Source organism: Solea senegalensis, unplaced genomic scaffold (assembly GCF_019176455.1).
Source record: "Solea senegalensis isolate Sse05_10M unplaced genomic scaffold, IFAPA_SoseM_1 scf7180000014589, whole genome shotgun sequence".
Taxonomy (NCBI): domain Eukaryota; kingdom Metazoa; phylum Chordata; class Actinopteri; order Pleuronectiformes; family Soleidae; genus Solea; species Solea senegalensis.
Genome location: NW_025321082.1, coordinates 33,024 through 56,489, shown reverse-complemented (window position 1 = coordinate 56,489; position 23,466 = coordinate 33,024). Strand labels below are relative to the sequence as shown.

The 23,466-nt window shown below is 38.8% G+C and overlaps 1 protein-coding gene across 6 annotated transcripts in view; it reads right to left on the bottom strand.

Moving 5' to 3' along the window:
- Positions 1 to 204: 204 nt before the first annotated feature.
- acaca (acetyl-CoA carboxylase alpha) overlaps positions 205 to 23,466 on the bottom strand; it is a 46,074-nt gene continuing 22,812 nt past the window's right edge. For 3 of the 6 annotated variants that reach the window (XM_044016538.1, XM_044016540.1, XM_044016541.1), the window contains 22 exons: positions 23,210 to 23,254; positions 22,191 to 22,232; positions 20,612 to 20,827; positions 19,552 to 19,707; positions 19,223 to 19,447; positions 17,291 to 17,446; positions 17,039 to 17,185; positions 16,417 to 16,686; positions 16,174 to 16,271; positions 15,866 to 15,986; positions 14,532 to 14,642; positions 12,506 to 12,649; positions 12,289 to 12,409; positions 10,425 to 10,521; positions 10,215 to 10,311; positions 9,990 to 10,125; positions 9,167 to 9,344; positions 8,978 to 9,090; positions 7,600 to 7,754; positions 6,089 to 6,259; positions 2,243 to 2,379; positions 205 to 2,114 (listed from right to left, as the gene is read on the bottom strand). In XM_044016538.1, the coding sequence (XP_043872473.1) occupies positions 1,988 to 2,114; positions 2,243 to 2,379; positions 6,089 to 6,259; positions 7,600 to 7,754; positions 8,978 to 9,090; positions 9,167 to 9,344; positions 9,990 to 10,125; positions 10,215 to 10,311; positions 10,425 to 10,521; positions 12,289 to 12,409; positions 12,506 to 12,649; positions 14,532 to 14,642; positions 15,866 to 15,986; positions 16,174 to 16,271; positions 16,417 to 16,686; positions 17,039 to 17,185; positions 17,291 to 17,446; positions 19,223 to 19,447; positions 19,552 to 19,707; positions 20,612 to 20,827; positions 22,191 to 22,232; positions 23,210 to 23,254 (3,063 nt within the window). In that variant the 3' untranslated portion in view covers positions 205 to 1,987. The remainder of the gene's footprint in view (positions 2,115 to 2,242; positions 2,380 to 6,088; positions 6,260 to 7,599; positions 7,755 to 8,977; positions 9,091 to 9,166; positions 9,345 to 9,989; positions 10,126 to 10,214; positions 10,312 to 10,424; positions 10,522 to 12,288; positions 12,410 to 12,505; positions 12,650 to 14,531; positions 14,643 to 15,865; positions 15,987 to 16,173; positions 16,272 to 16,416; positions 16,687 to 17,038; positions 17,186 to 17,290; positions 17,447 to 19,222; positions 19,448 to 19,551; positions 19,708 to 20,611; positions 20,828 to 22,190; positions 22,233 to 23,209; positions 23,255 to 23,466) is intronic. The other 3 variants (XM_044016539.1, XM_044016542.1, XM_044016544.1) reach the window with 1 other exon arrangement.

Sequence of the window (23,466 nt, the reverse complement as noted above, 5' to 3'; positions counted from 1 at the left end):
ACAAGCTAAAAAAAATTGCAAATTTTAAATATTCCAATTATAAATAAACAAGCAACAATGTCCCAATTGAGTGGAGTGTTCTGAAGATTGAATATTAAAATATGTGGAAGTGGTTAATGGACAAAACAACAGTTTAGTGGGAAAGTTTGCAGCAATAACAAAAATCAACAAAAGTGATGTATTACAGCTTTAAAAGCTTCAAACTCAGTTGGGTAAGCTTTATTGAATTTGCACATTTAGAGCTGATCATTATAAATCCAATCTTTGTTCATGTACAAGAAACAAACAGCTACTTATAAAGCAACTGGACGACGCGTCGACACCGGCACGTAAAATAAAAGACGCAGCTTTGACCACGAAGACACTTTACATCGTCAAAACAACTTGTCTCAGTGATCAATAGTGTCCAATTCACTCAAGTGTAGAATACTGTGATTCAAGCATTGCTTTCAAAAATTAATATAAAAAATAAGTAACATTAAATGTCCACAAAAGGTACAAACATTAAATAGAGCAGTTAATGCGGATTTCAGTAAAATTAAACATCATCTGACTTTTAACATTAAGTAGAAATCCATTTTTTTTTACTAGAAAAACCCCCAAAAGAACCCATGATTATTAGTTTCACTAACACATCATTACCCATAGTTAATTATCCAGTGTAGTACCATTATTGACTCCCATTGAAACCATTATCACCTTTGTGTATTAACCGCTTGTACTGTATCTCTTGTGCGCTTCATGCAGCAGTTAAGCCTTTTTACCTTTTAATGTAAGGGTACATTTATCAGTTAAAGTGCATGTAAAGCAGCATGTGTGTGTGTGTGCACTGTGTATGGGTGTGTGTGTGTAGTGTGGGAGTGAGAACAGAAGGGACAGCTGTGGTTTTGTTGTGTGGCGAGCCGCACACACTGCTCACTGCAGGGTCACTGTGAAACAGTCCACCAATGTGGTCCCTGCTCCCTGCTGGGCTCTTCCGTCCAAATCTGTCCAAGTGCCCCCTTTGTTCAGTAACTAAGTGCTGCCTATGTCCCATTTTTTCCCATCAATGCCCTCAGTAATGTGTTGTCACTGTCAAGCTGGTCTTCAAAACACCGTAAAGTATGTTACGGTTTAATCTTCCTCCAGAGTTCAGTCTAATCTCAGCGTCTCTAATGACTTTCCGTAAGTGTAAATGTTGTGTTTTCCATCTTACTGTCTCAAGATTTGATGACGTCCTCCACACTAAGCATCTCGACAAATACAAATGCTGATCGGCACTTTCACTCAGTCATGCTTTTGGTTTTCCTGGTCAAAAATGAGCGACATAGGAAATGCATAAACAATTCTGTGGTAGTTATGGCAACTGATCTCTCTCTTGCTTACATGCCCATTCCCACGTGGAGTACAATGTAGCATACCTTCTTCTAGACAACATAAAGCTTTCTTTGTACCTTGCAGTTACATATGCTGACAACTAGATGGCACACTGCCTTGCCTTGCCTAGATTTAAAAGGTGTAAAACAAAATGTAGTGATGATTCATGGTTTTAGACATTAGACAAACACTGAAGTAAGAAGGCTAACATGACAACTTATGTCATATTTGAGCTATGAGTGAAAACTCCTAATGGTTGAGATTTTCTTTCTGAGTCATCTCTCAATTGCACTTACAAAACACAGAATTTATGGATTTATCTGAATGCCGGCACACGTGCATGGCGATTTCACAAAAATGTCGAGTCACCTGAACTCGCTTGCTCGGTGAGAATCATTGCCAACGGTTCATACAGTGACCTGGCAGCTGCCAGGTGCCGTCATGTTGGCTCCTTCAGCCTCAGTTTCCAGCACAGGCCTCAGTTAGGAGCAGCGACGACTTAGCCGCTGCTCCTGTGGCTGTGGTCGAGGCCTGAACTGCGGCTCAGCCAGATAGGGAAGGAAGGAGGGAAGGGGAAGGGGAAGGGGGAAGGGGGAAGGAGGGGAAGAAGGGAGGAGATGCCAGGCTCCCACTAGGAGGAGGCTGACGTCTCCATAGTGGACAGGATACGGACAACCTCAGCTCTCTGTGTGGGTGAGATGTGCTGGGTCATATGCACAATAGAATCCATGGCAACCTCTGGATTGGCTTGAACAAGGCTGGAGAAAAGAAAACAAAAGAAGGCGACATTAACAATTCACATGTGCTCATCAGGTGAACAGATGGATGGAAAGACAGGTGGACGGCACAGTGTGTTACTCTTAAGCACACTGGTTTCAATGGTCACCTGCGGATTTGCTTGAGGATGTGATCACGGCAGATGTACTTGATGTTCTCGTCGATGACGGACCTTGCGCCCTCTTCTTCAGCCAACTGCCTCTCCAGCCATCCCACCACTTCTTCATTGTTGTCCCACAGATAAGCCTAAATAATGCAGGGGAGAGAAAAAGCCAAAAAAATCAACATACCCTATGGTAGAGGAGGGAAAAACAACTCCATTCGTAGATGTGTCTTAATTCTCTGCTAAAGGTTATGCTCTCCGTGCGTGGTTATGCTAATGGGGAGAAAACATGGAACACCAGCCACACTTAATGACTTAAAAAATTAAAATAAAATATTTGACAACAAATTCAATCAACACGTTTTATCAATTATTGCATTTATAAATACAAATCTTTCTAATCCATCTATTTGTGGTGCATCTATTATCACAAGGTGGCAGCAGTAACATGTGTGTTTGCAGAAGTGATGACATTTAGTCTTTGAATGCACCTCGTTAGCTTCTACCGTTAGCTCAACATGCTGTGAATGCTGCATTACTTTCACTAGCTTGCATGACATGGAGTTTAGAAAACTCAACTATTTGACAAATATTACTGATGAATATTCAAATAGCATTTTTCCTGATATGCAATAATGTGTAGGTGAACCACCACGGCCACTAGACTGAATGAACACTGCTGTTACAGGCAAATTGTTGTTGTTTTTTCCTTTTCCTCGAAAATATGTTGTTCCATTCCATTTTTATTAATAAAATATGACAGCAATGATCTGATTATTTAATCAGAAATCATCATTAAGCAACATATTTTTTTGATATGGCTTATAAACAATATCCCGATATTTTTAGTCTCTTAAAAGGAGAGTGACAATAAAATAAAATATCTACCGTTTATGATCTGTATTACACGATTATTATTATCTTTCATTTCAGATAATACCTGCTTTATTTCTTCAAATTAAGATCATTTACGCGTGTTAGAAACAATGACATTGACTATAAATATGCTGAAATTTTGCTATAACACAAATTATTAGGCTTAAAATAAAAGATGAGTTAAGTGACTTTTTTATACTTCTTTGGGATTCTTTCCATTTTTAATCAATATGAATTTGATTTAATTTGTAATATTTAGTGAATTTCACAAATGAATTCAATAAAGTAAATTTAGAGGAAAAGTCATCACAGATACTTGATCATGATATGACAATATCTGAAGTCTAAGACCAGATCCTGTCTCATGTCACTATATAGATTAAATGTCGCTATATTGCCTAGCCCTAATCATTCTATATATTTTCAAAAGGCAACTACAGACGCCCACCCCTACAAAAACGGGTAAAAAAAGTAATAGTCCAAAAAAAGTAAATAGTCCAACACCAAAAGACATGGATGGACACAGAGTTGAGGCCTGGTGTTCTCTTCACTGGACGTGACAGGAAAATTTGTATTCATGAGAGAGCTGGCATCTGATTCCAAACAAAGCCCGACTGGAGGGCTTAGCAAAGATTTGGGGGGTGGGGTTAATGGGCTCTTTTCTTCTTTTTTTTTTATAAGCAGTCCTGCATGAGGTCCACAAGAACATTTAATGCTGTTATTAATCATTTTTAATCTGTTTGCTTTTAATTAAGAGACAGTGTGTTGGCTCTGCTATCTGCATGTGCCAGAGCTGTGATTAATTGTGGCTTAAGACAGTCGGGCCCTGATTGGGATATAATATTAGCTAACAAGAAGGACACAGACTGGGCCGGCTCCTGTCTCTGAGCCAGAAGGAGCCACATTTATGCATCTCTGAGGGCTGTTTACCTATGATCGTTTAAAAAGAAATGATTATTCTTTTTTTTTTAAGCTGGTCCACCTTGTGAGATAAGGGATTGCAGAGTGGGGATTAGGGCTGCAACTAACGATTATTTTCATAATCGATTCATCTGTCGATTCATTTCAAGAAATTTACAGAGCAATCGTTTGGTCCATAAATAAAATGTCAGAATATTTTGGTCGGTGGTTTTTCAAACCTGGTAATGATTATGTTCTCAAATTTCTTGTTTTGTCCACAAAATAAATTGACTCGGTTTTGACGATTTCTTTGTTAATATGGAGCAAAGAAACATTTAAGAAGCTGAGAAATCAGGAAAAAAAAATGACAACCTTCAACCGAAAGTTGACGATTCATTTAGCAATTGATTCATAATCAGTTAATTGAGTAATTGTTTCAACCCTAGAGGGGACAAAAGACACTCTCTGTAATCTCCATCAGGGGCTAAAGAGGTGCTCGTCTACTGTAAATGCATCTACTACCCAGGGAAACAAAAACAATATAAATATTTATTCAGAATTATTTATAAAACATTCATCAATTCCTACAGTAGAATATTGCAATTGAAAATGACTGCTACTAAAAATATAAGGACATATTATACTCATATTAACTTAATTTAGGTTACTACTTGAATTGCCTTAAACTGCTGTGATTGGTCAACTGCTTGCAGCATGTTTGTAAAGTCTGACACTCATTGACCATTAATGGATGGCAAGGATTATATTTATAGAACCCAGAAGCACTGATGTAACTGGACCCATGCCGGATCTCTCCTATCGCTGACCACATCCAGGTGTTACAAGGTAAGCAACCCGCTTCATTTAGCTCTTGTTTGTAATGCAGTAAGTACACCAACGACGCACTGCATTCATACTGCATTCATGACTCAAAGATATTAACAGCAGGATCATTTAAGCTAACATTGATAGAGCAGACAGATCGACTGGATAAACAATCTACCTCCTGTGCAGTCCTGGCCCAGTGGCAGCAGCAGCGGCTACTACCAGGCCAGGCTTCAACAGGCTGCATCTTGCTGGGGCTGTAGCCAGCCTTCCAGTTAGAAAATGCAAAATCAGGATGTTCAGAAGGATAAGGCAAATGATAGACAAATTATGTTTTTTGGGTGCCTTGAATATGTGCAGGGCATGTTAAAGCAAAATACTCAGCGAAGACTTCTGGGTCCTCCAACACCCAAAACCAAAAACATGCAGTTGAAAGCAGCAAAGAACAGGTAATAAAAACACAGGACTATTCTAAAATGATCACCTATCAGTCCTGATCTTAATCCTTTTGAACGTCTACAGAACGATCTGAACAACACAGTAGAGAAGGCAAACCTGGGACAGCGAAAGCATCTTGCAAACAGAAGCTCAGATATACTATAGCACATATAACCTTGGATTTGTGAAACATCTTGTGTTTTCTGCAGATACAGATGTTTAAATACACAATTAACTGGGTTCTAATCTTATTTTTTTGTCATAATACATTTTTTTAGCCTTATATTATCCCACAGCTCATGCATCTATACACTATCCTCCATACATCCTTAAACAATCATACCACAGTTAGACTCATGTCAAGGCACATACCTAAGATAATAGATAAAATCAATATAATAATTTCAATTGGCATTACCAGAAATATAAAATATTTTTTGTAACGAGATATATCACATTTAATATCAAATTTTATATACACAGTGTAATATACAACTATTTATTTTTATTTTATTTATTTATTTATTTATTTATTTATTTAATAGTCATCACAATGAAAATAAATGATACTGCACTTTTTTCTACAGTTTTCTTCACATTTTGTCTCTTGTTTTAAGAAAACTTAAAATGTTTTAAGTAATGTTATGCTATTTGATCCTTTTTGAATCTCACAAGAGCAGTTTGTTTCACAAATAACTTATTGCAACAGTACATGCAGAGAATAGTCAAGTTTAACTTCAACCACATGCTAAACTGATAGGATACTAATTATGTTTTCCTGAACAAACCATACACTTGTGCGGTGGGTTTTACCTTGACGGCTCCCTCGGCCTCCACAAACCAGCGGCGCAGCATAGCTTGGATCTGACCGTCTGTCAGCTCGGCGTTGGCAGCTTGGATCTTCCTCTTCACCGTCTCCTCCAACAGCAGACGCCGCAGACGCCAGTAGAAGAAGTGGCGGGACGTTTGCCATTCCAGGATATCCTGAGCAAGGCAGAAGATGAGCAGCGACTTACTTAGAGCTACAAATCATTCAAGTTTTTGGTGGCGTTAAATTTCTTCATATATGGTGTGAATGTTATATTGACAACTTTTTGTGAAATACCTTGATTAGCTTCTTCTTTACCCAAACACTAGAGACAGTTTCACAAGTATGTGTGGAAGGGATTAGGAATATCACAGAAACTAGACCATTTAAGATACTAAGTTGTGTTTTTTTAGTGTTTTTGTGAGGTATTTTTTTTTAGCCTCTGAGAACACTGCTGCCTCATTTGGTGAATTTGTGTCCTACACTAGATCCAAATAAAGGATTAAAAACACCAAAAAAAAAACAATAATTATAATGAAATACATTTTAAATTATGGATGGAGGCAGCCATAAATTGACACCTCCTGTGTGCCATGATGTAAAATTGCTGCTTTTTTTCTATTGACTTAGGTGTGCAAGAGGGAGCAGTTCACAAAGACAAGTTTCCAGTCAGATAAAAATCCATAAAGGTGAAATAAATTGATGCATATATCACAGTCGATGGGAGATCACATGATGTGGAACATATAGACCAACATGCTTAGAAATTCTTTGAATCCATATTGTGTGCAAAAATAATAATCTGCCGTTCATCTGTGAAACATGCTTCTGGTCATGTGAGCAAAGTGTGTGTATGTGTATGTGTGTGTGCGTGTGAAATATGGGACTGCCGAGGTACAGAATGGGATGGGGCCTGCCTGAGGCTGCTCTGTGGTTGCTAAGGTGATGGACCAGGGTCATCAGGAGATAATTATGAGGACAAGTCTCAGCAGCACAGCAAGACCAAACATTATTCACTAGGCAGGTGCAGCAGCAGCAAGACTGATACTACCCTCTAGGCACTCCAGGTTATTCACATACCACACACTTAGGCAGGAGGCAAATTTTAAAAAATGACTTACACAATTCACACTATTGGCAATATTAAAAAAACACTGAAATCAATTTACCTTAGATTTTGGTAGGAAACATTTTTTGCATAACAGATAGGATACATTAATTTTAGTAAACATTTTAAACAAACATAAATAAAATCATTATGAAAAAAAAATATATATACACTTCCCTTTGTGGCAATCACTAGGTCTGTATAATGGCAAGCTAGACACTCATGTGAAATATTAACTATTTTCCAAGCTCATGATAATCTCAATAATGGAATTAAAACATAATAAAACTATTGTGAGTGTGTTTTATTGCGATTTGTAATAAAATAGCATGACGTTACAAACCTACCCACATTTTTACTGTAGTAATACATACACACAAGACAGTATTTTCAAAATGAAGTTCTCACCGTGATAACACCTTTCTCTTGCATGCGACCTGGGGTGTCATGAAGGTCAGCAAACTGTACAGCCACCTGGTGGTAGATGGGCTGAAGGAACTCTTCACGTTCCTTCAGCTTGGTCTCTAGTTCTTTGCGATCAGGGGGGCTCAGCTCAGGGGTTCCTAGTGGGAATTTCAAAATAAGACCTTAACAATATCAGTAAGACTGGGTCGTACAAGATTGTGTGCGGCAAAATAATGATACAATAATAAAAGTGCAAAGTGTGATTTTCTGTTTTCGCTAATAACAAAGACTGAATACTGTACCGGATGCACCCAAAATGCTATACTCTCCTTGTGTGCACTGGACAGGGATACAATAGTTAAATGCAGACTAGCCCACCTACCATACCACATCAACAAGAAAAAAAAAAGAAGCACTATGTCAATAAACTCTGTTAACTCTACCTAAATACATTTATTTGGTCTCATATATAAAGTGTTTAATATGTGTATATGGTTTTAATAACATCAGCAAAACATTATTTGTAAATATGTATATTTATTTATTGGAAATTGTCTGGTTTATTATTGTATAATACAACATAATATTGTATTAATCGGAGGTGACAAATATAAGAAATATTACACGGTGATCCTAGTGCTTTTTTTGGTTATCTAAAGCAAATTATCCAGAAAATATTCACTATCAAGAAACTAAAAAAAGAAAAGAAATAACTTGTTTCAATCATAAAAACCATTCAAACTGATACATCAACGATTATTCAGTATATGATTAATCGAGTAATAGATTAATAGTTGTAGCCCTAGTATTGATACCCACTTACCCACAAATGTGATCACAATTTATATTATATCGCAATGGTTTGTCATCTTTAAAAAGTGGGTCCCTAATAAAAGACTTTGGCAAACACGGCCTTTAATCACATTAAAAACAACAAAACATCTACCAAATACTGTCATTTACAGTAACTGCAAATTTAAATTGCACATGAAACTGTGAACTAACTACTGCTGACAGCATAGCTGTCACTGAAGACTGATTTTTGTCAATTCCAATCTGCAAGCTCTCCACAGTTAACCCCCATTCCACCACTTTTGCCCACAGCACCAAACCCCCCCCGTTCTGCATCGGACCAAAGTTCCTCGGAGCCACAAGTAAAATCAATAGCCTGCTCAGGAGTGACAGGAGAGCTGGTGATTGATCTGAGCAAGCTGTGATTGACACATATCCCGAGGGACTGCACTGAAGATGATACAATCAACACCAAATAAAGGACAACAGTGAACTCACACATGCTCCCCACCGATGGAGGCCGACTAAAAGCAAGATGGCAGGGAGAAGGTGGGTGGAGGGGGACATTAATTACAACTGGAGGACTCACCCAGTTTTTCAGCCAAGCTCATGTAAACCGGATCCACTCTTCTCATGGTCTTCACCAAGTCCTTCCTCCTAAACTTAATCTCCACTGTTCCTTCAGGCTCCAACACTCCACCTCTGCAGATGAGTGGGATTTCAGTGAGCGAATTCATAGTGATCTTAATCTGTAATCTTTTTTTAAAATCCAACTCACCGGCTATCCTTGTCAGCGTACATCTCCATGTGACGAGGGTTGATGGTGGGATCTATGACCACCCAGGAGCCTCCCCTAAGTTCAGCCTGTGGAGGAATATAAACCAGCACCGGCTGCTTGTATTCCCTCAGCCCATCCACAATGCAGGCCCCAAACTTCAACACCTGGTCATACATATCTGAGAAGAAACATTTTCAAATGAGATATGGAAAAGAGATCAGGGATTAACATCCTTGCAGAGACATGTTCACATGTGGCAATACAACGCGTCCTGAATGCATCTCCCACGACCACATGCAATCGGATCTTCCTTCATCTGAGCTGTATACAAATACAAGGAAGCAATTTCTGTTTGCAAAGACCAGATGAGGATTTAAATGAGTGTACAGATGTGTGTGTGTGTGTGTGTGACAGGTAAAGAAAGAGAGAAAAAAAGAGCAGAGAAGCTAATTAACTACAATATGCTGCTGTACAATGAAATTAGATTTGAATTTTAAAAAAATCATGTCGATCAGTTATCAGTTAATGTTTTGGTGGTAAATGAACTTATCAGTGAAAAGTGTATAAACACTTTCAGTTCGCTAGGACTGAAAGTAAGGCAGAGGTTGTCAGCTGAGGAGGCGGTCTTTTATGTGTCATGGGGACAGATTAGCATTTACATTATAGACTGTCTATAAAAATGGATGTAGTCTTGTGGTTACAAAATGAACTCGCATTTTCGAAGCCTTGACATTTGCAATTTGATGGCTGCCGTGTAGGTTTTTGAATTTGGAAGTTCACAGACATCACTCGAAACGGGGTAAGAATTATGAAAGAGGGGTACCTTTCATGCCTCCAGAAAAGCCCCTCCAGTTGGCAAACACCATGAGAGGCAGGCCTTCACGGTTCATGTCCTTAATAGCCTGTGCTGTTTTGAAAGCAGAGTCCGGGAACCACACTTGTCCTGCCTGCTGGATGACCTAAGCACACACATCAGAAGATTAGCATCAGTGCCTGTACATGATCAAATACCTGTGCAACAATTAAACGCATAGCAGGTTCCCCTCACCTTAGCTTCTGAGTCCAAATTGGCAGGGTCAGCTGGGATTGACAGCTCCACTGACCTGGTTTCTACAGCAACCACTCCAGTAGGTATCCCACCCAGTCTGTGGAGAGAGGCCTTTTAGCACTGATGGCTAAACAAAACAATACCTTCACTGTCTGTAATGGATACTGATTACTTTTTTTGGGAGCAATCATGTGATGTTGGAACTCATACCTGGCTCTGCCTACCACCACACTCTGAGCCCATGGCTGCATGATCTCCATGAAAGAGCCCTGGTCAAAGAAACCACTCTGCCAGGAACCCTTAGGAGCTTTATATACAGAGAATAAAGAGAGGAGAGGAACAGAATAATGTAGAGTCAGTTACTGCCAGTAGGAAATGCAGCTACATCAGCTTTCAGAAAAATGCCTTCCATATTTCTTGAAAAAAAAAAATACAAAAATATAAATAAATAAATGCTGCCTGCAGTCAGAGGTTGTTTATTTATTTTTTGCTCTGAATCTGTAATCTTGGCAGCAACCATGATGGATGACTGTATAAGGAGGCTTGCTCAGCTCTTTTACTGCCTGTACACCCTGAGAAACATGGCCAGTCTCAGCCCGGGAGGTTACCATTCAATTAAACCTCGCCACTCATCACCACCAGAGACGTTGACTAACCTCCCACTCAGTCTCCCATTCTTGTTGCTGTCCACAACTGTAATTACACTCATGTTGAACCTGTTCAGTCCTGACCTGCAGTATCAAACACACTTCAAGCCATTCTTGGTCCTATCTTGATTCTACCTAGGCAATAATAAAATCGTATATAGAATAACTACTTCTGCCAGCATCACTAACAACCATAATTTCATACTTATGGTGCGTTCCATTTGTTGTCTGCGTGGGTTTCCCCCGGCCCTCCGGTTTCCTCCCACCATCAAAACATGTTAGAATGTTTAGTTACACTGATCAACCCTCCATCTGATCTCGACATTTCGTTGTGCAATACCAGTTGTTGTATAATGACAATTAAGAAGCTTTCCTTTCCTTTCCTTTGTTGGAATACAGAATTTCCAAGGTTCCTCACACGACCCCTGAACTTGGTGAGGAGCTACCTCACCAACCACAAAATGGGATTCCAAAATGGCTGCCATGATGTAAACACTGCTACTTTTAACTTTACCACCACTTCTGTCACATGCGTTTCACAGAAAATCAGTCTTATAAACAGTTGTGTTTAATTTTTTAACCTTATACATGTTGCTACACTGTTCGTAGCATGAAACACCACACCATTCAATATAAGTATTATGATTATTACTCAATCACTTTATTTGAAAATATGCATGTATGTTGTCTGTCCCCTCTGACACTCTTCCTGAGATTTATTCCAATTTTGTCCCCGTTGAAAGGGTTTTTTGGAGAGTTGTTTCTTACCGAAACCAAGGGTCTAAAGGACAGAGGATTATGCTTCATGTGCAGAAAGCCCGCTGAGGCAGAATGTGACTTGGGCTATACCAATATATTTGATTTGATGTAGCACAAAACATAATGCATAAATCATCGCTACAGTTACATTTTATAATGATATCTCTAGCGTTTCTTATCCAAACAACGTCAAAGTTGGCACTGCACACACTGGTTCCCCAAGTCAGTCTTCTTCTGCTACCAGTAATCTCTGGCAGGTTGTTGACTAATAGGTGCAATGTTGCCCTCCACAGTTGAGGGTCCCCAATCACATTTTAAAATCTGTTCAACTGTTCAAATCCTTATTCTTTCCCTGTTTCTTAAGCATTCTGGACTCTAATCCAGTTTCCTTTTGTTCTAAATCTCAGTTCCCATAGTATGTCACCAGCCAAGTTTGAAGCCTGTCAAGCCACTGGATTGGATAGTTATGTGATTAACAGAGAGACATGTGTTCCCTGCATTTATAGGAAGATTAGAGTAGAGAAGGACTTGTACATAAGACTGCAAAAAAGAGGTTGTTTCACAGGGCCCAAGCAGAAATTTCAAAGTTACTTGGTTTAATTATCCTCAAACATCAACAACTTTGGGTTTGAAAATAGTGATGAACTGATAAAACACTTGTTACTCACACTGACTGGGGCGTCCCGCCAAAATCCAGCGAGGATCATATGGAGCCTTTGTAGGAACAAAATCTACTGACCGATCTATGGGATCTTTGGCACTGAGAATGGGCACTGGACTGGATTTACACTTTAAAAAAAATAAAATAAACATAGCTCTTAACATTAGTCTCCAAAGGCACAAATTCATGATGCAGCTTCTGGTTTAAAACTGCTTCTTCATTACCTTAGGCATGTAGGAGAGCCACTGCAGAAGATTGAAGACTCCCTCAAAGTCGTCACAAACAGTGGAATGGGTCACGCCATTGTTGTGCATGATCTGAATTCCACCCAGCTGGTTGTTGGATGTGTACACTTCTCTGCCCAGCACCTGCAGATGGAAAAAGGAAAAAGATGTGGATTAGAAATGATCATATCGATTATCATTTAACTTTGGATTAAACCTGCTCATATGGCAACCAAGAGGGCAGTGATGCACCACGACAAAGCAAGAGCTCTCCGGTCTGTCAGGTGATTGTCCACTTGTCCATACGAGGGCATTTGTCAATATATTTTTTATTTACTGTTAATGTATTTTTCCAGTGATCCCGTCTGCCGCAGCTCCAACAGTGGCATTGAAGGTGCATGTCCTTTTCACCCTTAAAACTGCCAACCTAACACCATAAAACCTCTCACCAGCCCGCCCTATTTTCATAAGTGGCTTAGAACAGGTGGCACAGCCCTGACATGGCCCCATAAAAATCAGACAGAGGCTCAGACCCTAGCCTCAGCACTCACCTTTTCAGCCATCATTTACTTTCTTTATTACCATTAATGGTTATGTATCTGGCTACAAATCTAGGGCACTCTACTAAAGCTGTCAGGAGAGCCTGCAGGCCTGAGAAACATTGCAATCACCTTGACATACACAAAACCCCAGTGCCTTCAGCTCATCGCAAGCTTCATTAAGATTCTACAGTGGAGAGAAGACCAAGGGATGGCATGGGAGGAGGGACAGAGGGAGAAGACTGGGAGGAAGAAAACTAGAGGCCAACTGGATGTTACAGCCCACTGGGGTATTTGCTCTTGTAGTTACTATCCACTCCCTGTGAAGAAAATGAGAGCTTTCAGCGGATAATGAAATGATCTCTGGGTGGCAGCTTCCTACTCTCTATTAAGATTCAGTTAATAGCCATCAAAGCAAAAGTGACTTTTCCAGTTTGTGCCTGTGAAATTTGTACTATTTTTGAAATAAACACTGACAGGATTTAAACACTGTACCACAACAAATCACCTACAGTACCATGTAGACATTAGCATTCGCTACGAGTGTAATCACACAAATACAGCCTAACAGTGGGGCCATATAAAAACAGTTGAGATTCCAGTGAATAGAAATGCCATTATTGGGCCATTTACATGATTTGTCCTGTTGCAATCTGTCATCTAATTGGAAATGGAGTCATTTTAAATCACTGACAAGGACAGAGAATGGAAAGCAAGCAGGGGGTGAAGCGTGAAGTGTGCATATACACTCTCACTCTCTCACACATCAGCTGAATTCAGAAAACAATTTGCCTCAGCAAAACTTCATTTTGATTAAAAACAAATGATATGGGTGTCCTGCATTGCCGCCTCCGGCATGTCACTCTATTTCTATGCAAATACATCTTCATGGTTCGCTTTCAATTATTCCACCATGAGTGGCAGACGGGGCATGTCGCTGGGATCGGAAACAGCAATCCTAGCATGAGAGATGGAGGCAGGAGAAGGCCTGATCAGTGAGTTGTAACACGTACCAAAAGCAACACGGATTCCTAATTTGAAAATAAAACTCCACTCATATGGGGCCCTCTGTCGAACCGGGATCCAGACCTGTGACTCTATTTGCTGTGAGGCAACAATTCTAGCCACTGCACCGAGGTGTTCTCTTGTTTAAATATTAAAAAAGAAAAACTGGAAGCTGGTTTAAAATCGGATATTGGGAAATGAAATCCAACATCCTACATATCATATAAATGCTTTGTAAAGAGAGATGTGAGAGATGTTATATATATATATACACACATATACATATACATAGTGTCACATATTAGCAACACATTTTAGCCAACTAGCCAACTAATGTATCATGCATTCCTCATTATTGAACTGGAGAGATTATTAATTTGGTGCTCACTCAGTGATTCACTGTGCACTCAGCACTGTATTCAATTCAAAACATTGAACTAAAATACACATTTATATTAAATATCACATGGAAATCATTTTACCTTGTTGAGCGCTCCAGCTCCCGTAAGAATAATATGAGAGTTGTCCACTTGGATGGTTCGCTGTCCCAGCCTCACCAGATAGGCCCCGATTCCTATGGCTCGACATGTGACCTTCAAGACAATAATGTTTATTTATTAGGGCTGTGGTTTTTTTATCCAAAGATTGAACATCCATATGAACTTTTATTTTATTTGTAGAATTTGTTATATTATATTTATTTAAAGGTTGTATTTAAGACAGCCTCTTTATGTGCTATGTTCCTGTGTGTGTTTAGTCTGTTGGCTATTATTTACCTGGCACACTAACTGCATCCAACCTCAGCAGTATTATGCACATTTTGCACTTCAGTCTACTTTCTTGGTTGTTCATCTGTCCAAATACATTTTTTTATGACATATGTTGCTGAGTATTTAAGACACAATACATAATATATTTGAATCTTGGACCAGAAAAATACTCCATATTACAAAAAAAAACAGAAACTAACTAAAACTAAGCATTTACAAAAATAAAAACTAGCTCACTGTAAAAACTAATTAATACCAACTAATTTTAAAAACAAAAAGTCAAATGTAAATAAAAAGTAAAACTAATGAAAAATCCCAAACTATTATAACCATTGTGGGGATTACCTCAAAAAGGCTTACAAAAGCAGTCATGAAAAATGTAATTTTGAGAGTTTGCAGTATATCAAATAAAATATCTACTGTTTATGATCTGTATTAACTGCTAAGTAGTACCTGCTGTTTCTTCTTTTGCTTTTTCATATTAAATGAAAGATATGTATGTGTTAGAAAGAATGAAATTACCTATAAATATGGTTAAACTCTAGTATGTCAAAGAAATAATTAAGCTTTTATTTCTAGAAGGATTAAGTGATCAATCAATATACAGTATATAGTATTTAATTTATATTATATTAAATGTATTTCACAATTGTATTCAACATGATATATATGATTATTATTAATGCAACAGCCTTTAAAACCAGAAAAAAAAACCTTATCATGATATGGCAATATACAAAAATCATATCTTCTCATATCATGATATATCAATATATCTAGTTTGACCTTGGATCCATTTTCAATGCCCTCTTGGCAGAAAAATAACACAGTGCTGTTATGTTGTTTTGTTCAAATATCTAAGAAGAAATAGCTAGTCAAGTCAAATTTATTAAAACTTCATTTTGAAAAAAGTGACAGCCTGTTGTAAATGTCCTCATGTAAATTTAAGAAGTGTTTGTTATAATGATGTGTACAGCTCAGGACTGAGGAGGAGCTACATGCCTGGATGTGTTTTCCGAACAAAAGCGTGTCCACTTCAGTCTTACCAGGTTCATAGTGATGATTTCCTCGTAAGCCAGAGAGGATTCCCCGGCAATCATTCCAGAGCCTTTCAGATTCTCCACACCAAGCCCTTCATCCTTCCCAATGATGTCGGTGATCTTGTACCTGCAGAACAACACTTAAACTGTATTCACCCTGAGCCACACGTGACCTTTCCACAAGCTGTGCCTCTGTGATTGCACTCCTTCGCATTCGCGTGGACTTCTTAATCTGCGGAGTCACGCACACTTGGCTCATCCATTTCCTCACAAACAAAGTCAAGTGTGTTCATACGTAATGAAAAAGGATGTACCTGGATTCTCCCTCATCCTCCACGTGTTCGCAATGCACAGAGTTCAGGGCTGAAACCTTCTTGTAATCCTGAGGTGTGAGGTAGAGATACTTGAAACCCTACAGGGAGGAAAAAAATGATGACTGCTTAGTTATGACAGACAATGATCCAGATGCAGAGAGAGGAAAAAAAACACAAATGAGAGATAGACATACAGACACACAGAGAGACAGACAGACAGACAGTGAGCTAAGACTCACAGACCTTATATGGGTCCGTTGGGTCTTGCCAGGCCACATGGAACATGTGTCTTATTTCCTCAGCCAGCCCAATGCGTGCGCCGCTGTTAGCTGCGATGTAGATTCGTGGGATGCCGCTCTCCCGGGCCATCTCAGATGCTCGCAGGAACAGCACGTCCTCCTGAGGTCCAAATGAGCCAATCTTGTGCGTGATGTCATTACTTATGACGATGATCTCACGTCCCGCTGGATACTCCGGAGTTCGCAAGGTCATCCGCCAAGCCACCATACCGATCTGGACAGACAAAACAGAAACACTTTTAGTCAAGAATCATTGAATATCTCCATCAACTGTACATTAATCTGTCAATGGTGATATCTGTGTTTCTTTCATCGACTTTAGGGTTAAAATATAAACTGTGAGGTTGAAAGAAATATGTCTTACATACAATACAGCAGTATTTCACCATTCTGAACACATTCTCAGTGTACTTTCTATGTGCATTAAGGTAATCAATTTAAAATAAAGTATTAAAGAACACAGCTTCAGAAAGCAGAGACCCAGAGGAAATTGCACCTTTTAAAGGGAATGTGGATCGATAGAGAAAAAAGTGAAAGTAAATGGCAAAGTAATGAAATGAAATAACCTCGTTGCCTCCTGGCAGTCGGTTCATCTGCACCAGCTGACCCTGGGCATCCAGAACCAGCTCTGTAAAGGTGAGCAGCTCTGAAGGTAACGGGCATTTGGGTAAGTCAGCAAAGGCCTGAATTGAGTGCCACAATTTTTTCAGAGCCTGGAAAGAGAAATGAAATGGTCAGAATAAAATAATTAAGAAATGTTTAAAGAGTAGCTAAACACAGTGCTTTTTTTTTGTGTGTTTTTTTTTTTTTATCGTCACCTGTCTGAACATTTCTGGAAAGTCGTAGACATAGGTGGTGCCCAGAGACTGTGCCTGGAAGCGTTTGGACTGCAGCAGGTCCTTGGTGACGTAGGGCGTGTTGATGAGCATGCCATGCAGTGGACCCTGCTTATCTCCATATGCTTGGAACATGATCTGGAAATAAGAAGGTAACAGAGTTACATCACAGATATTCTCTCATCATTAAAAACCTTGGATTGAGGTAAAAAAAAATCATGAGGTTCGTGCATGATGATGATGACTATGATGAATGGTGCGACTGTAGTGGTTTCCTGTCATCCACCGCAAACCAATTGACCCCCTAGAGAGACAAGTGTCATCTCTGAAAATGAGCCAATATACAGCAATTATAAAATAAAATGGATACAAAGCATAAAACATATCCACAAATGAGTCAGGTAGTGAACAAGAGTGAGGTTGACACATGTGGTATGGCCAGTGAATTTGAAAAGCTACAGTGATGTGTTTGAGGAAAGCCTTTCTAATCCAAATTGTGTTAAATTAGGATAGTAACACCCTTAATATTCATCATTTTTTGTGTGTTTGAGCATGGCAGTTGATAGACTTTTTTTCCTCAATGTTCACGTGCTAAAGAATGCATTATGACGGATGGATGGATGGATAGAGCAGGTCTAACTCTACTCTACCTCAGCATTTTGCACCTTATATTGTATATAGGCTGCTGCTTGCAGCACTTATTATTATATTATCTGTGTATATTCTGTTGTGCTGCCCTTTTTTTCTAATACGCTGCTAATTTTTCATTGATCTCCAACAGGGACAATAAAGTCTATTCAATTCTATTCTATTGATGGATGGATGAAGTGCCTTACCTGATCAGCTGTTAGAAGAAACATATTACTAAATTAATTGTCCATCAGGCTAAGAAGGCGAAGGCACCATACTGGAGCTCTACCTCAAATCGACAAATCTTAAAGCCAGAACATCTTATATTTCACTGGTTTTAAAATGACAAACAGTCCAAAACTTAAAGGGATAGTTCAGGTGTGGTTGCATGAGGTACTGACACATAGCACTCTCACTTAAAACTCTGGCTACCAGAGAAGACATAAGGAAAAACAGATTGTACCCCCTTAACCAAAGGCAACCTAATAAAATGTACACCTGCCTTAAGTCTACGATATCAGATATAAGAAATGTATTTGCTACTTTATACCACATAGACACATTTGCCCAACTGCAAAATAAAGTTTGTGATGCAAAAGTCCACAGAGTAAATCATCATTTTACATCACAGCACACAAGACTTGTTAATCCTCTGCTGCCTCCATCAATCAACAGTATTTTGTGTATACATGAGCATGAGTGAGTGCTCCAGCGAGAAATAGGGAGCGAGCGGCGCAGCTGAGTTTTTTGTGTATTCGTATTATTTAAGTGGTCAAGCGAGAGAGGGGGAGCAGCACAGCTGAGTGTGTATTTGTTAATGTAAGTAAATTGATTGTCTCTGCAATTACTACAACACTACTTCTTCAAATAAACCTAAAGCATGTGTGGCGCAAGAGTGAAAAGGGTCCCCCCTCGTTTTTTCTTATACCCGTCATGAAGTATACGGAATGAACCAGTAACTAGCGGGATGAATATTCTTGAGATATTGTAGAGTTATGCAGGCAAAGATTAGATTAGCATTTTGTTAAGTGACTAAAACCAGTTTTTCCTTGTGTTCCCTATTGGCATCAATATTTTCAAGCATTTGTGTCACAAACTGGTTTACGGCACTGCTGGCTATTGTGTCATATTATTGTATCTCATATTATTACACTTAAACCTCAGTTCACCAAGAAAAGGAGTCAAAATACATTCTGAGACCTGAGGTGTCCAGAATGGAGCTGAAGCCCTCTGCCTGAAACTGGACAATATGTTGATGAGATGGTAGATGAGTGAGTGCCCCACCTGTCGGTCTTTGGGCCCCACCTGTCCCGTTCGGGCATCAGTGACCTCCTTGTAAAGACTGATGTCGAGGTAGTAGCCTGATTCATTGGTAAGAAAGAGGCGGATGGGGATTTGTTTTCCCGTTGGGGTCAGGCGGATGTTAATCTTCAGTTCAGCCTGCAGGACGCGCAGCTTCCACAGCCGACTCCCATAACGCATGACCATGGAGCGGACAGACTCCTCAATCTGTAGTTTGAAGAAAGGGGGGGTTAAAGCAAAATCAAGTCATTAATAAAAAGTGAGCTAAATTCTAAAGATGTGCAATACATGTGCATGATTGTTTCACAAACCTTTGATGGGTCCATGATGACAGTGGGAACAAAGTTCAGGAAGATGTGGTTACAGTCAGTTCGCACAGTTGTGTTGTTGAAAGCCACCTCCAGCTCATCCATGGCTTCTAGCAGCAAACGCTCTGCTTCATTGTGAAGGTACTCGAAAGAGGCTTCCTAGTGAAGAAAGGAAGAAAATTCGCTACAAAACATATACAAATTTCGATGAAAAAAAAGAACATTTAGACCAACAGAACAAACCCAGGAAATAAAAAGCAATACATTAGAAAATAGAAAAGACAGAAGTACATATACAGATTCACCAAATTTCAGTAAAAACTCCAAAGACATTTCATTTATACATTATTCTCCAATGACCAAACTCACAAACTAAGTACAAGAAAGGTATTGTACTCAAGGAATAACAGCCAAGTAAGGTGGATACAGTGTCACCTAACATTAAAGCAGAAGAGTAAGATGACAAGTTATTAAACAAACGACCCACTTACCCCCAAACGATTGAAATCTACTTAAGTGCAACTTTACTGATTCACATTAAGCACTTTAAAAGTTGATTTACATCTTGTGTTGACAATTGTAGCTGTAAGTATTTTCAGTATCAAATGTTTTAAACTAACACTATAAATTAATTGTTAAGTAAAAGCTTATTTTACCTTCGACGTCACTGAGGAAATGGGAAACATTTATACACAGTCTATAGATAACCACGTTCTTGTTCCCATTTATTATTAATAATTAATACTTGTAATAATTATAATCGTTTACCATGTGCCTGAGATAAATGATTTGGTGTTACACAAATGAAATGTAATTGTTATTCACATATGTAGTGGAGGTTGACATTATTCAAAAAGCCATTATTGAGTTTAGAAACAACTTAAGTAAGGTTTTTGCGATCCATATACTGGATAAAATACACTTGTTACACCTTTTATTTATGTTTATTTTATATTTTATTTTACCCTTTATCAAAATCATTTAAAATGACAGGAGAAAAATTATCAAGAAGATTAAGCTAAAAATGTCTTTGTTCTTTTCCTCGTTTGAACAGTATTCTTACCTTGGTGACGAGATCAGAGTGGCGAATAATGGCTCGCACAAAGAACCGATAGTCTGTAACCTCTGTGCCGACCTCCACGCGGGCTGCACCCAGGTACAGGTGCATCTTATGGTTGGCACACGGGATGGCAGTTAAGGCAAAATTACGCATGCGGTTGAGTTCCAACTGGAAAGCTAGTGCTGGCTCGAGATGACGATAGATCCTGTCCTCCTCAAACTGTTGACGCATAGACAGGAAACAATCACAAACAGCAACACTTAAAACTTGTTAATTTGGTTTATTCACACCTCTTTTTAGTTAGGCTTCTCTGCCTCTTTTCCATTAACAAAAGCAATAGAAAAATGCCTGTGAGCCTCACACTGTATTGAGTAAATGAAATCACGGACAATCTCAATCTTAGAAAGCTGTTAATGGGCATCATTTCTCCTAAATGGGAGAAATAATTAAACAAGTTCATTACTTTAATGACTTTTAGTGGCATCACTGTCGTAAAAACTATCAGGGGTAACGGAGAGGAAGAGACATCACTGATTGTGATGGAGTGAAATTTCACATTGCCATGGGGGTATAAAGTTGTTGTTGTCTTATAATTACAAGGGGCCTTTAACGGTTTTCCATCCAAGGAAAAATATATATTTAAGTATCTGGTTTTATTATCAGTGTCACAGTAATCTGAAACATGGACATGAATATGCCTTTGTTTAGTCCAAAAAGTCAGATGTGTAACAAAATTAGGTAATAGCAGAGATTGTGTAAGTGTACAACTGGTTAACAATAAAAATTATTTGGTTTTTGCATATACTATAGGCAAGGACCACCATTTTGTGCCACTATGTTTCTACAGCAGCCTGAATGAGCAAACCAAACATGGTGTGTGTTTCATGTTTTGAAGTAGAATATTTCTACACAAATGAAGAATAACATCTGCCATCTCATTATTAGATGTCACTAATTCTGTGACCCCAATGTGTGCAGTGCCGACTTTGGCAGAGTGTTTGGATAAGAAATGCAAGAGAACGGGTATGGGGACTGCACCAGTACCCTACAGATGAAGTCTCGATCTCTGAAACTATCTGTTGATATGGACACTAATCCAGCCAATAGGACCCCTCTCTGATCTTTCTATGTACTAACTGCCCTGTGATTGTTCAAAGCCTCCCATGACTGTACAACCAGCGCTGTCAGTAGACAGCACACCAAAACTGCCTCATTCCCTGTGCAATACTGCTAATTATAACACTGTCTTCCCTGAGCTCACTGTTTACTTGTACATACTATGTGATTGTTTACCTTGTTTTTGTTGCCTTGCACATATTTAATAGTATTTAATAGTCTTTATTTCCTTATCTTATTTTTCTACTTTTCTACATTGTCTTATCTTATGACACGGCAACTTTACTTGTGAGGCTGTAAACGGACCTCAGAGAAGGTGCAGAAGCCTTGTTATTGTTCACCATCAGATCACTTGATTATGATGAAAGACTATTATGGCATATTTGATTAAATCCAAATCCAAAAATAAATCCTCCCTAAGTAAAGAGCTGATTTGACTCATGGTTTGTGAAATGTTGATACTCACCTTGTCTCTGGCACGGAATGTAAAAAATTTGGGGAACTCTCTCTGCATGGAAAAAAAAGAAAGAAGAATAAAATTAATAATAAATAAACAATGTCACCATAAAATAAGATGGTTCTTGCACAAACTAACAATAAAATGAATCACAACACTATTATGGGTTCTGCTTAAGTTCTAACTAAAATAACTTATAATGCAGAGTATTTCACAGTGATGGTCTGGACCTTGCCATGTTCGCCCCATACTGATGGAATGGCTGTGTATTGAATCAGATAATAATGGTAATAGGCCACATATCATTCACTGTGCTAATGAATAAAACATGATCTTGTTTTCAGTGGCGTTTGATCCTGTGAATAACGCCTGCTAGCCATGTTTTATTATATTATATTAAGTGTTACACTCGCCCCATATAATGGCAGCGTAACTGGAGGTCAACTTGCAGCCCGCATAATGGTGAGAGACTTGCGACATGACACACAGAGGAGACCTACACAGTTGTGATTACGCACGCCCTCTCCATGTAACAAGGGCCATCACAGACACAGCGACATCAAAAGAAAAATCTAAGCCTATTTTTTATATATAATAAAAATGTGGCTCCTCCTGTGTTTAGTGCACCTTCAGTTTATAGTTGGTCAAACCTTGAAGGATGCATGGGGTCTTGCAATCCATGGCACAATCAGCACGACATAACATAGAACTGCCATGATAGGGGGTTTCATTGCAATGCAGGTTTTAGTTATGACTACATGTTTTTGTGGGTTACATCATTTAACTACAGCTCAAAATCCTGCTGCTTTCTTAGCCAAATTTTATTGATTCAGGACAATGGTGCATTATGTTTCCTTTATTCATGCTAGCACAACAGAGGTAAATAAGCTTCCTCTTGAATAAAGGAGCTGACTGGTCGCATATTTAATGGCCACTTTATTTGACAGAACTGTTTTGCAATGGCAAATGCAGCAAAACTATTTTTTCAGAACCAACTGCCCTCATTTCCTTTGTCTCCCTCTACTTACATGAAACCTTTGGTCCACCTCACAGTTGATTTGCTTCCTGAAATCCTGTCATCATAAATGCAGCAAAAGCAAGGCATGCAGGAGGAGATACAGAAACAAACAGGACAATAAGCTAAATTTCAAATGCAAATATCATTACAATTACCACACTCATGTCATTGACAATTTCATTATTGAAGCATTAGTAATCACAAAAAGACAAATCATGTGTATCACTTTGACACATGCTAAAATTACTGAAGAGCTGACATAAAGGC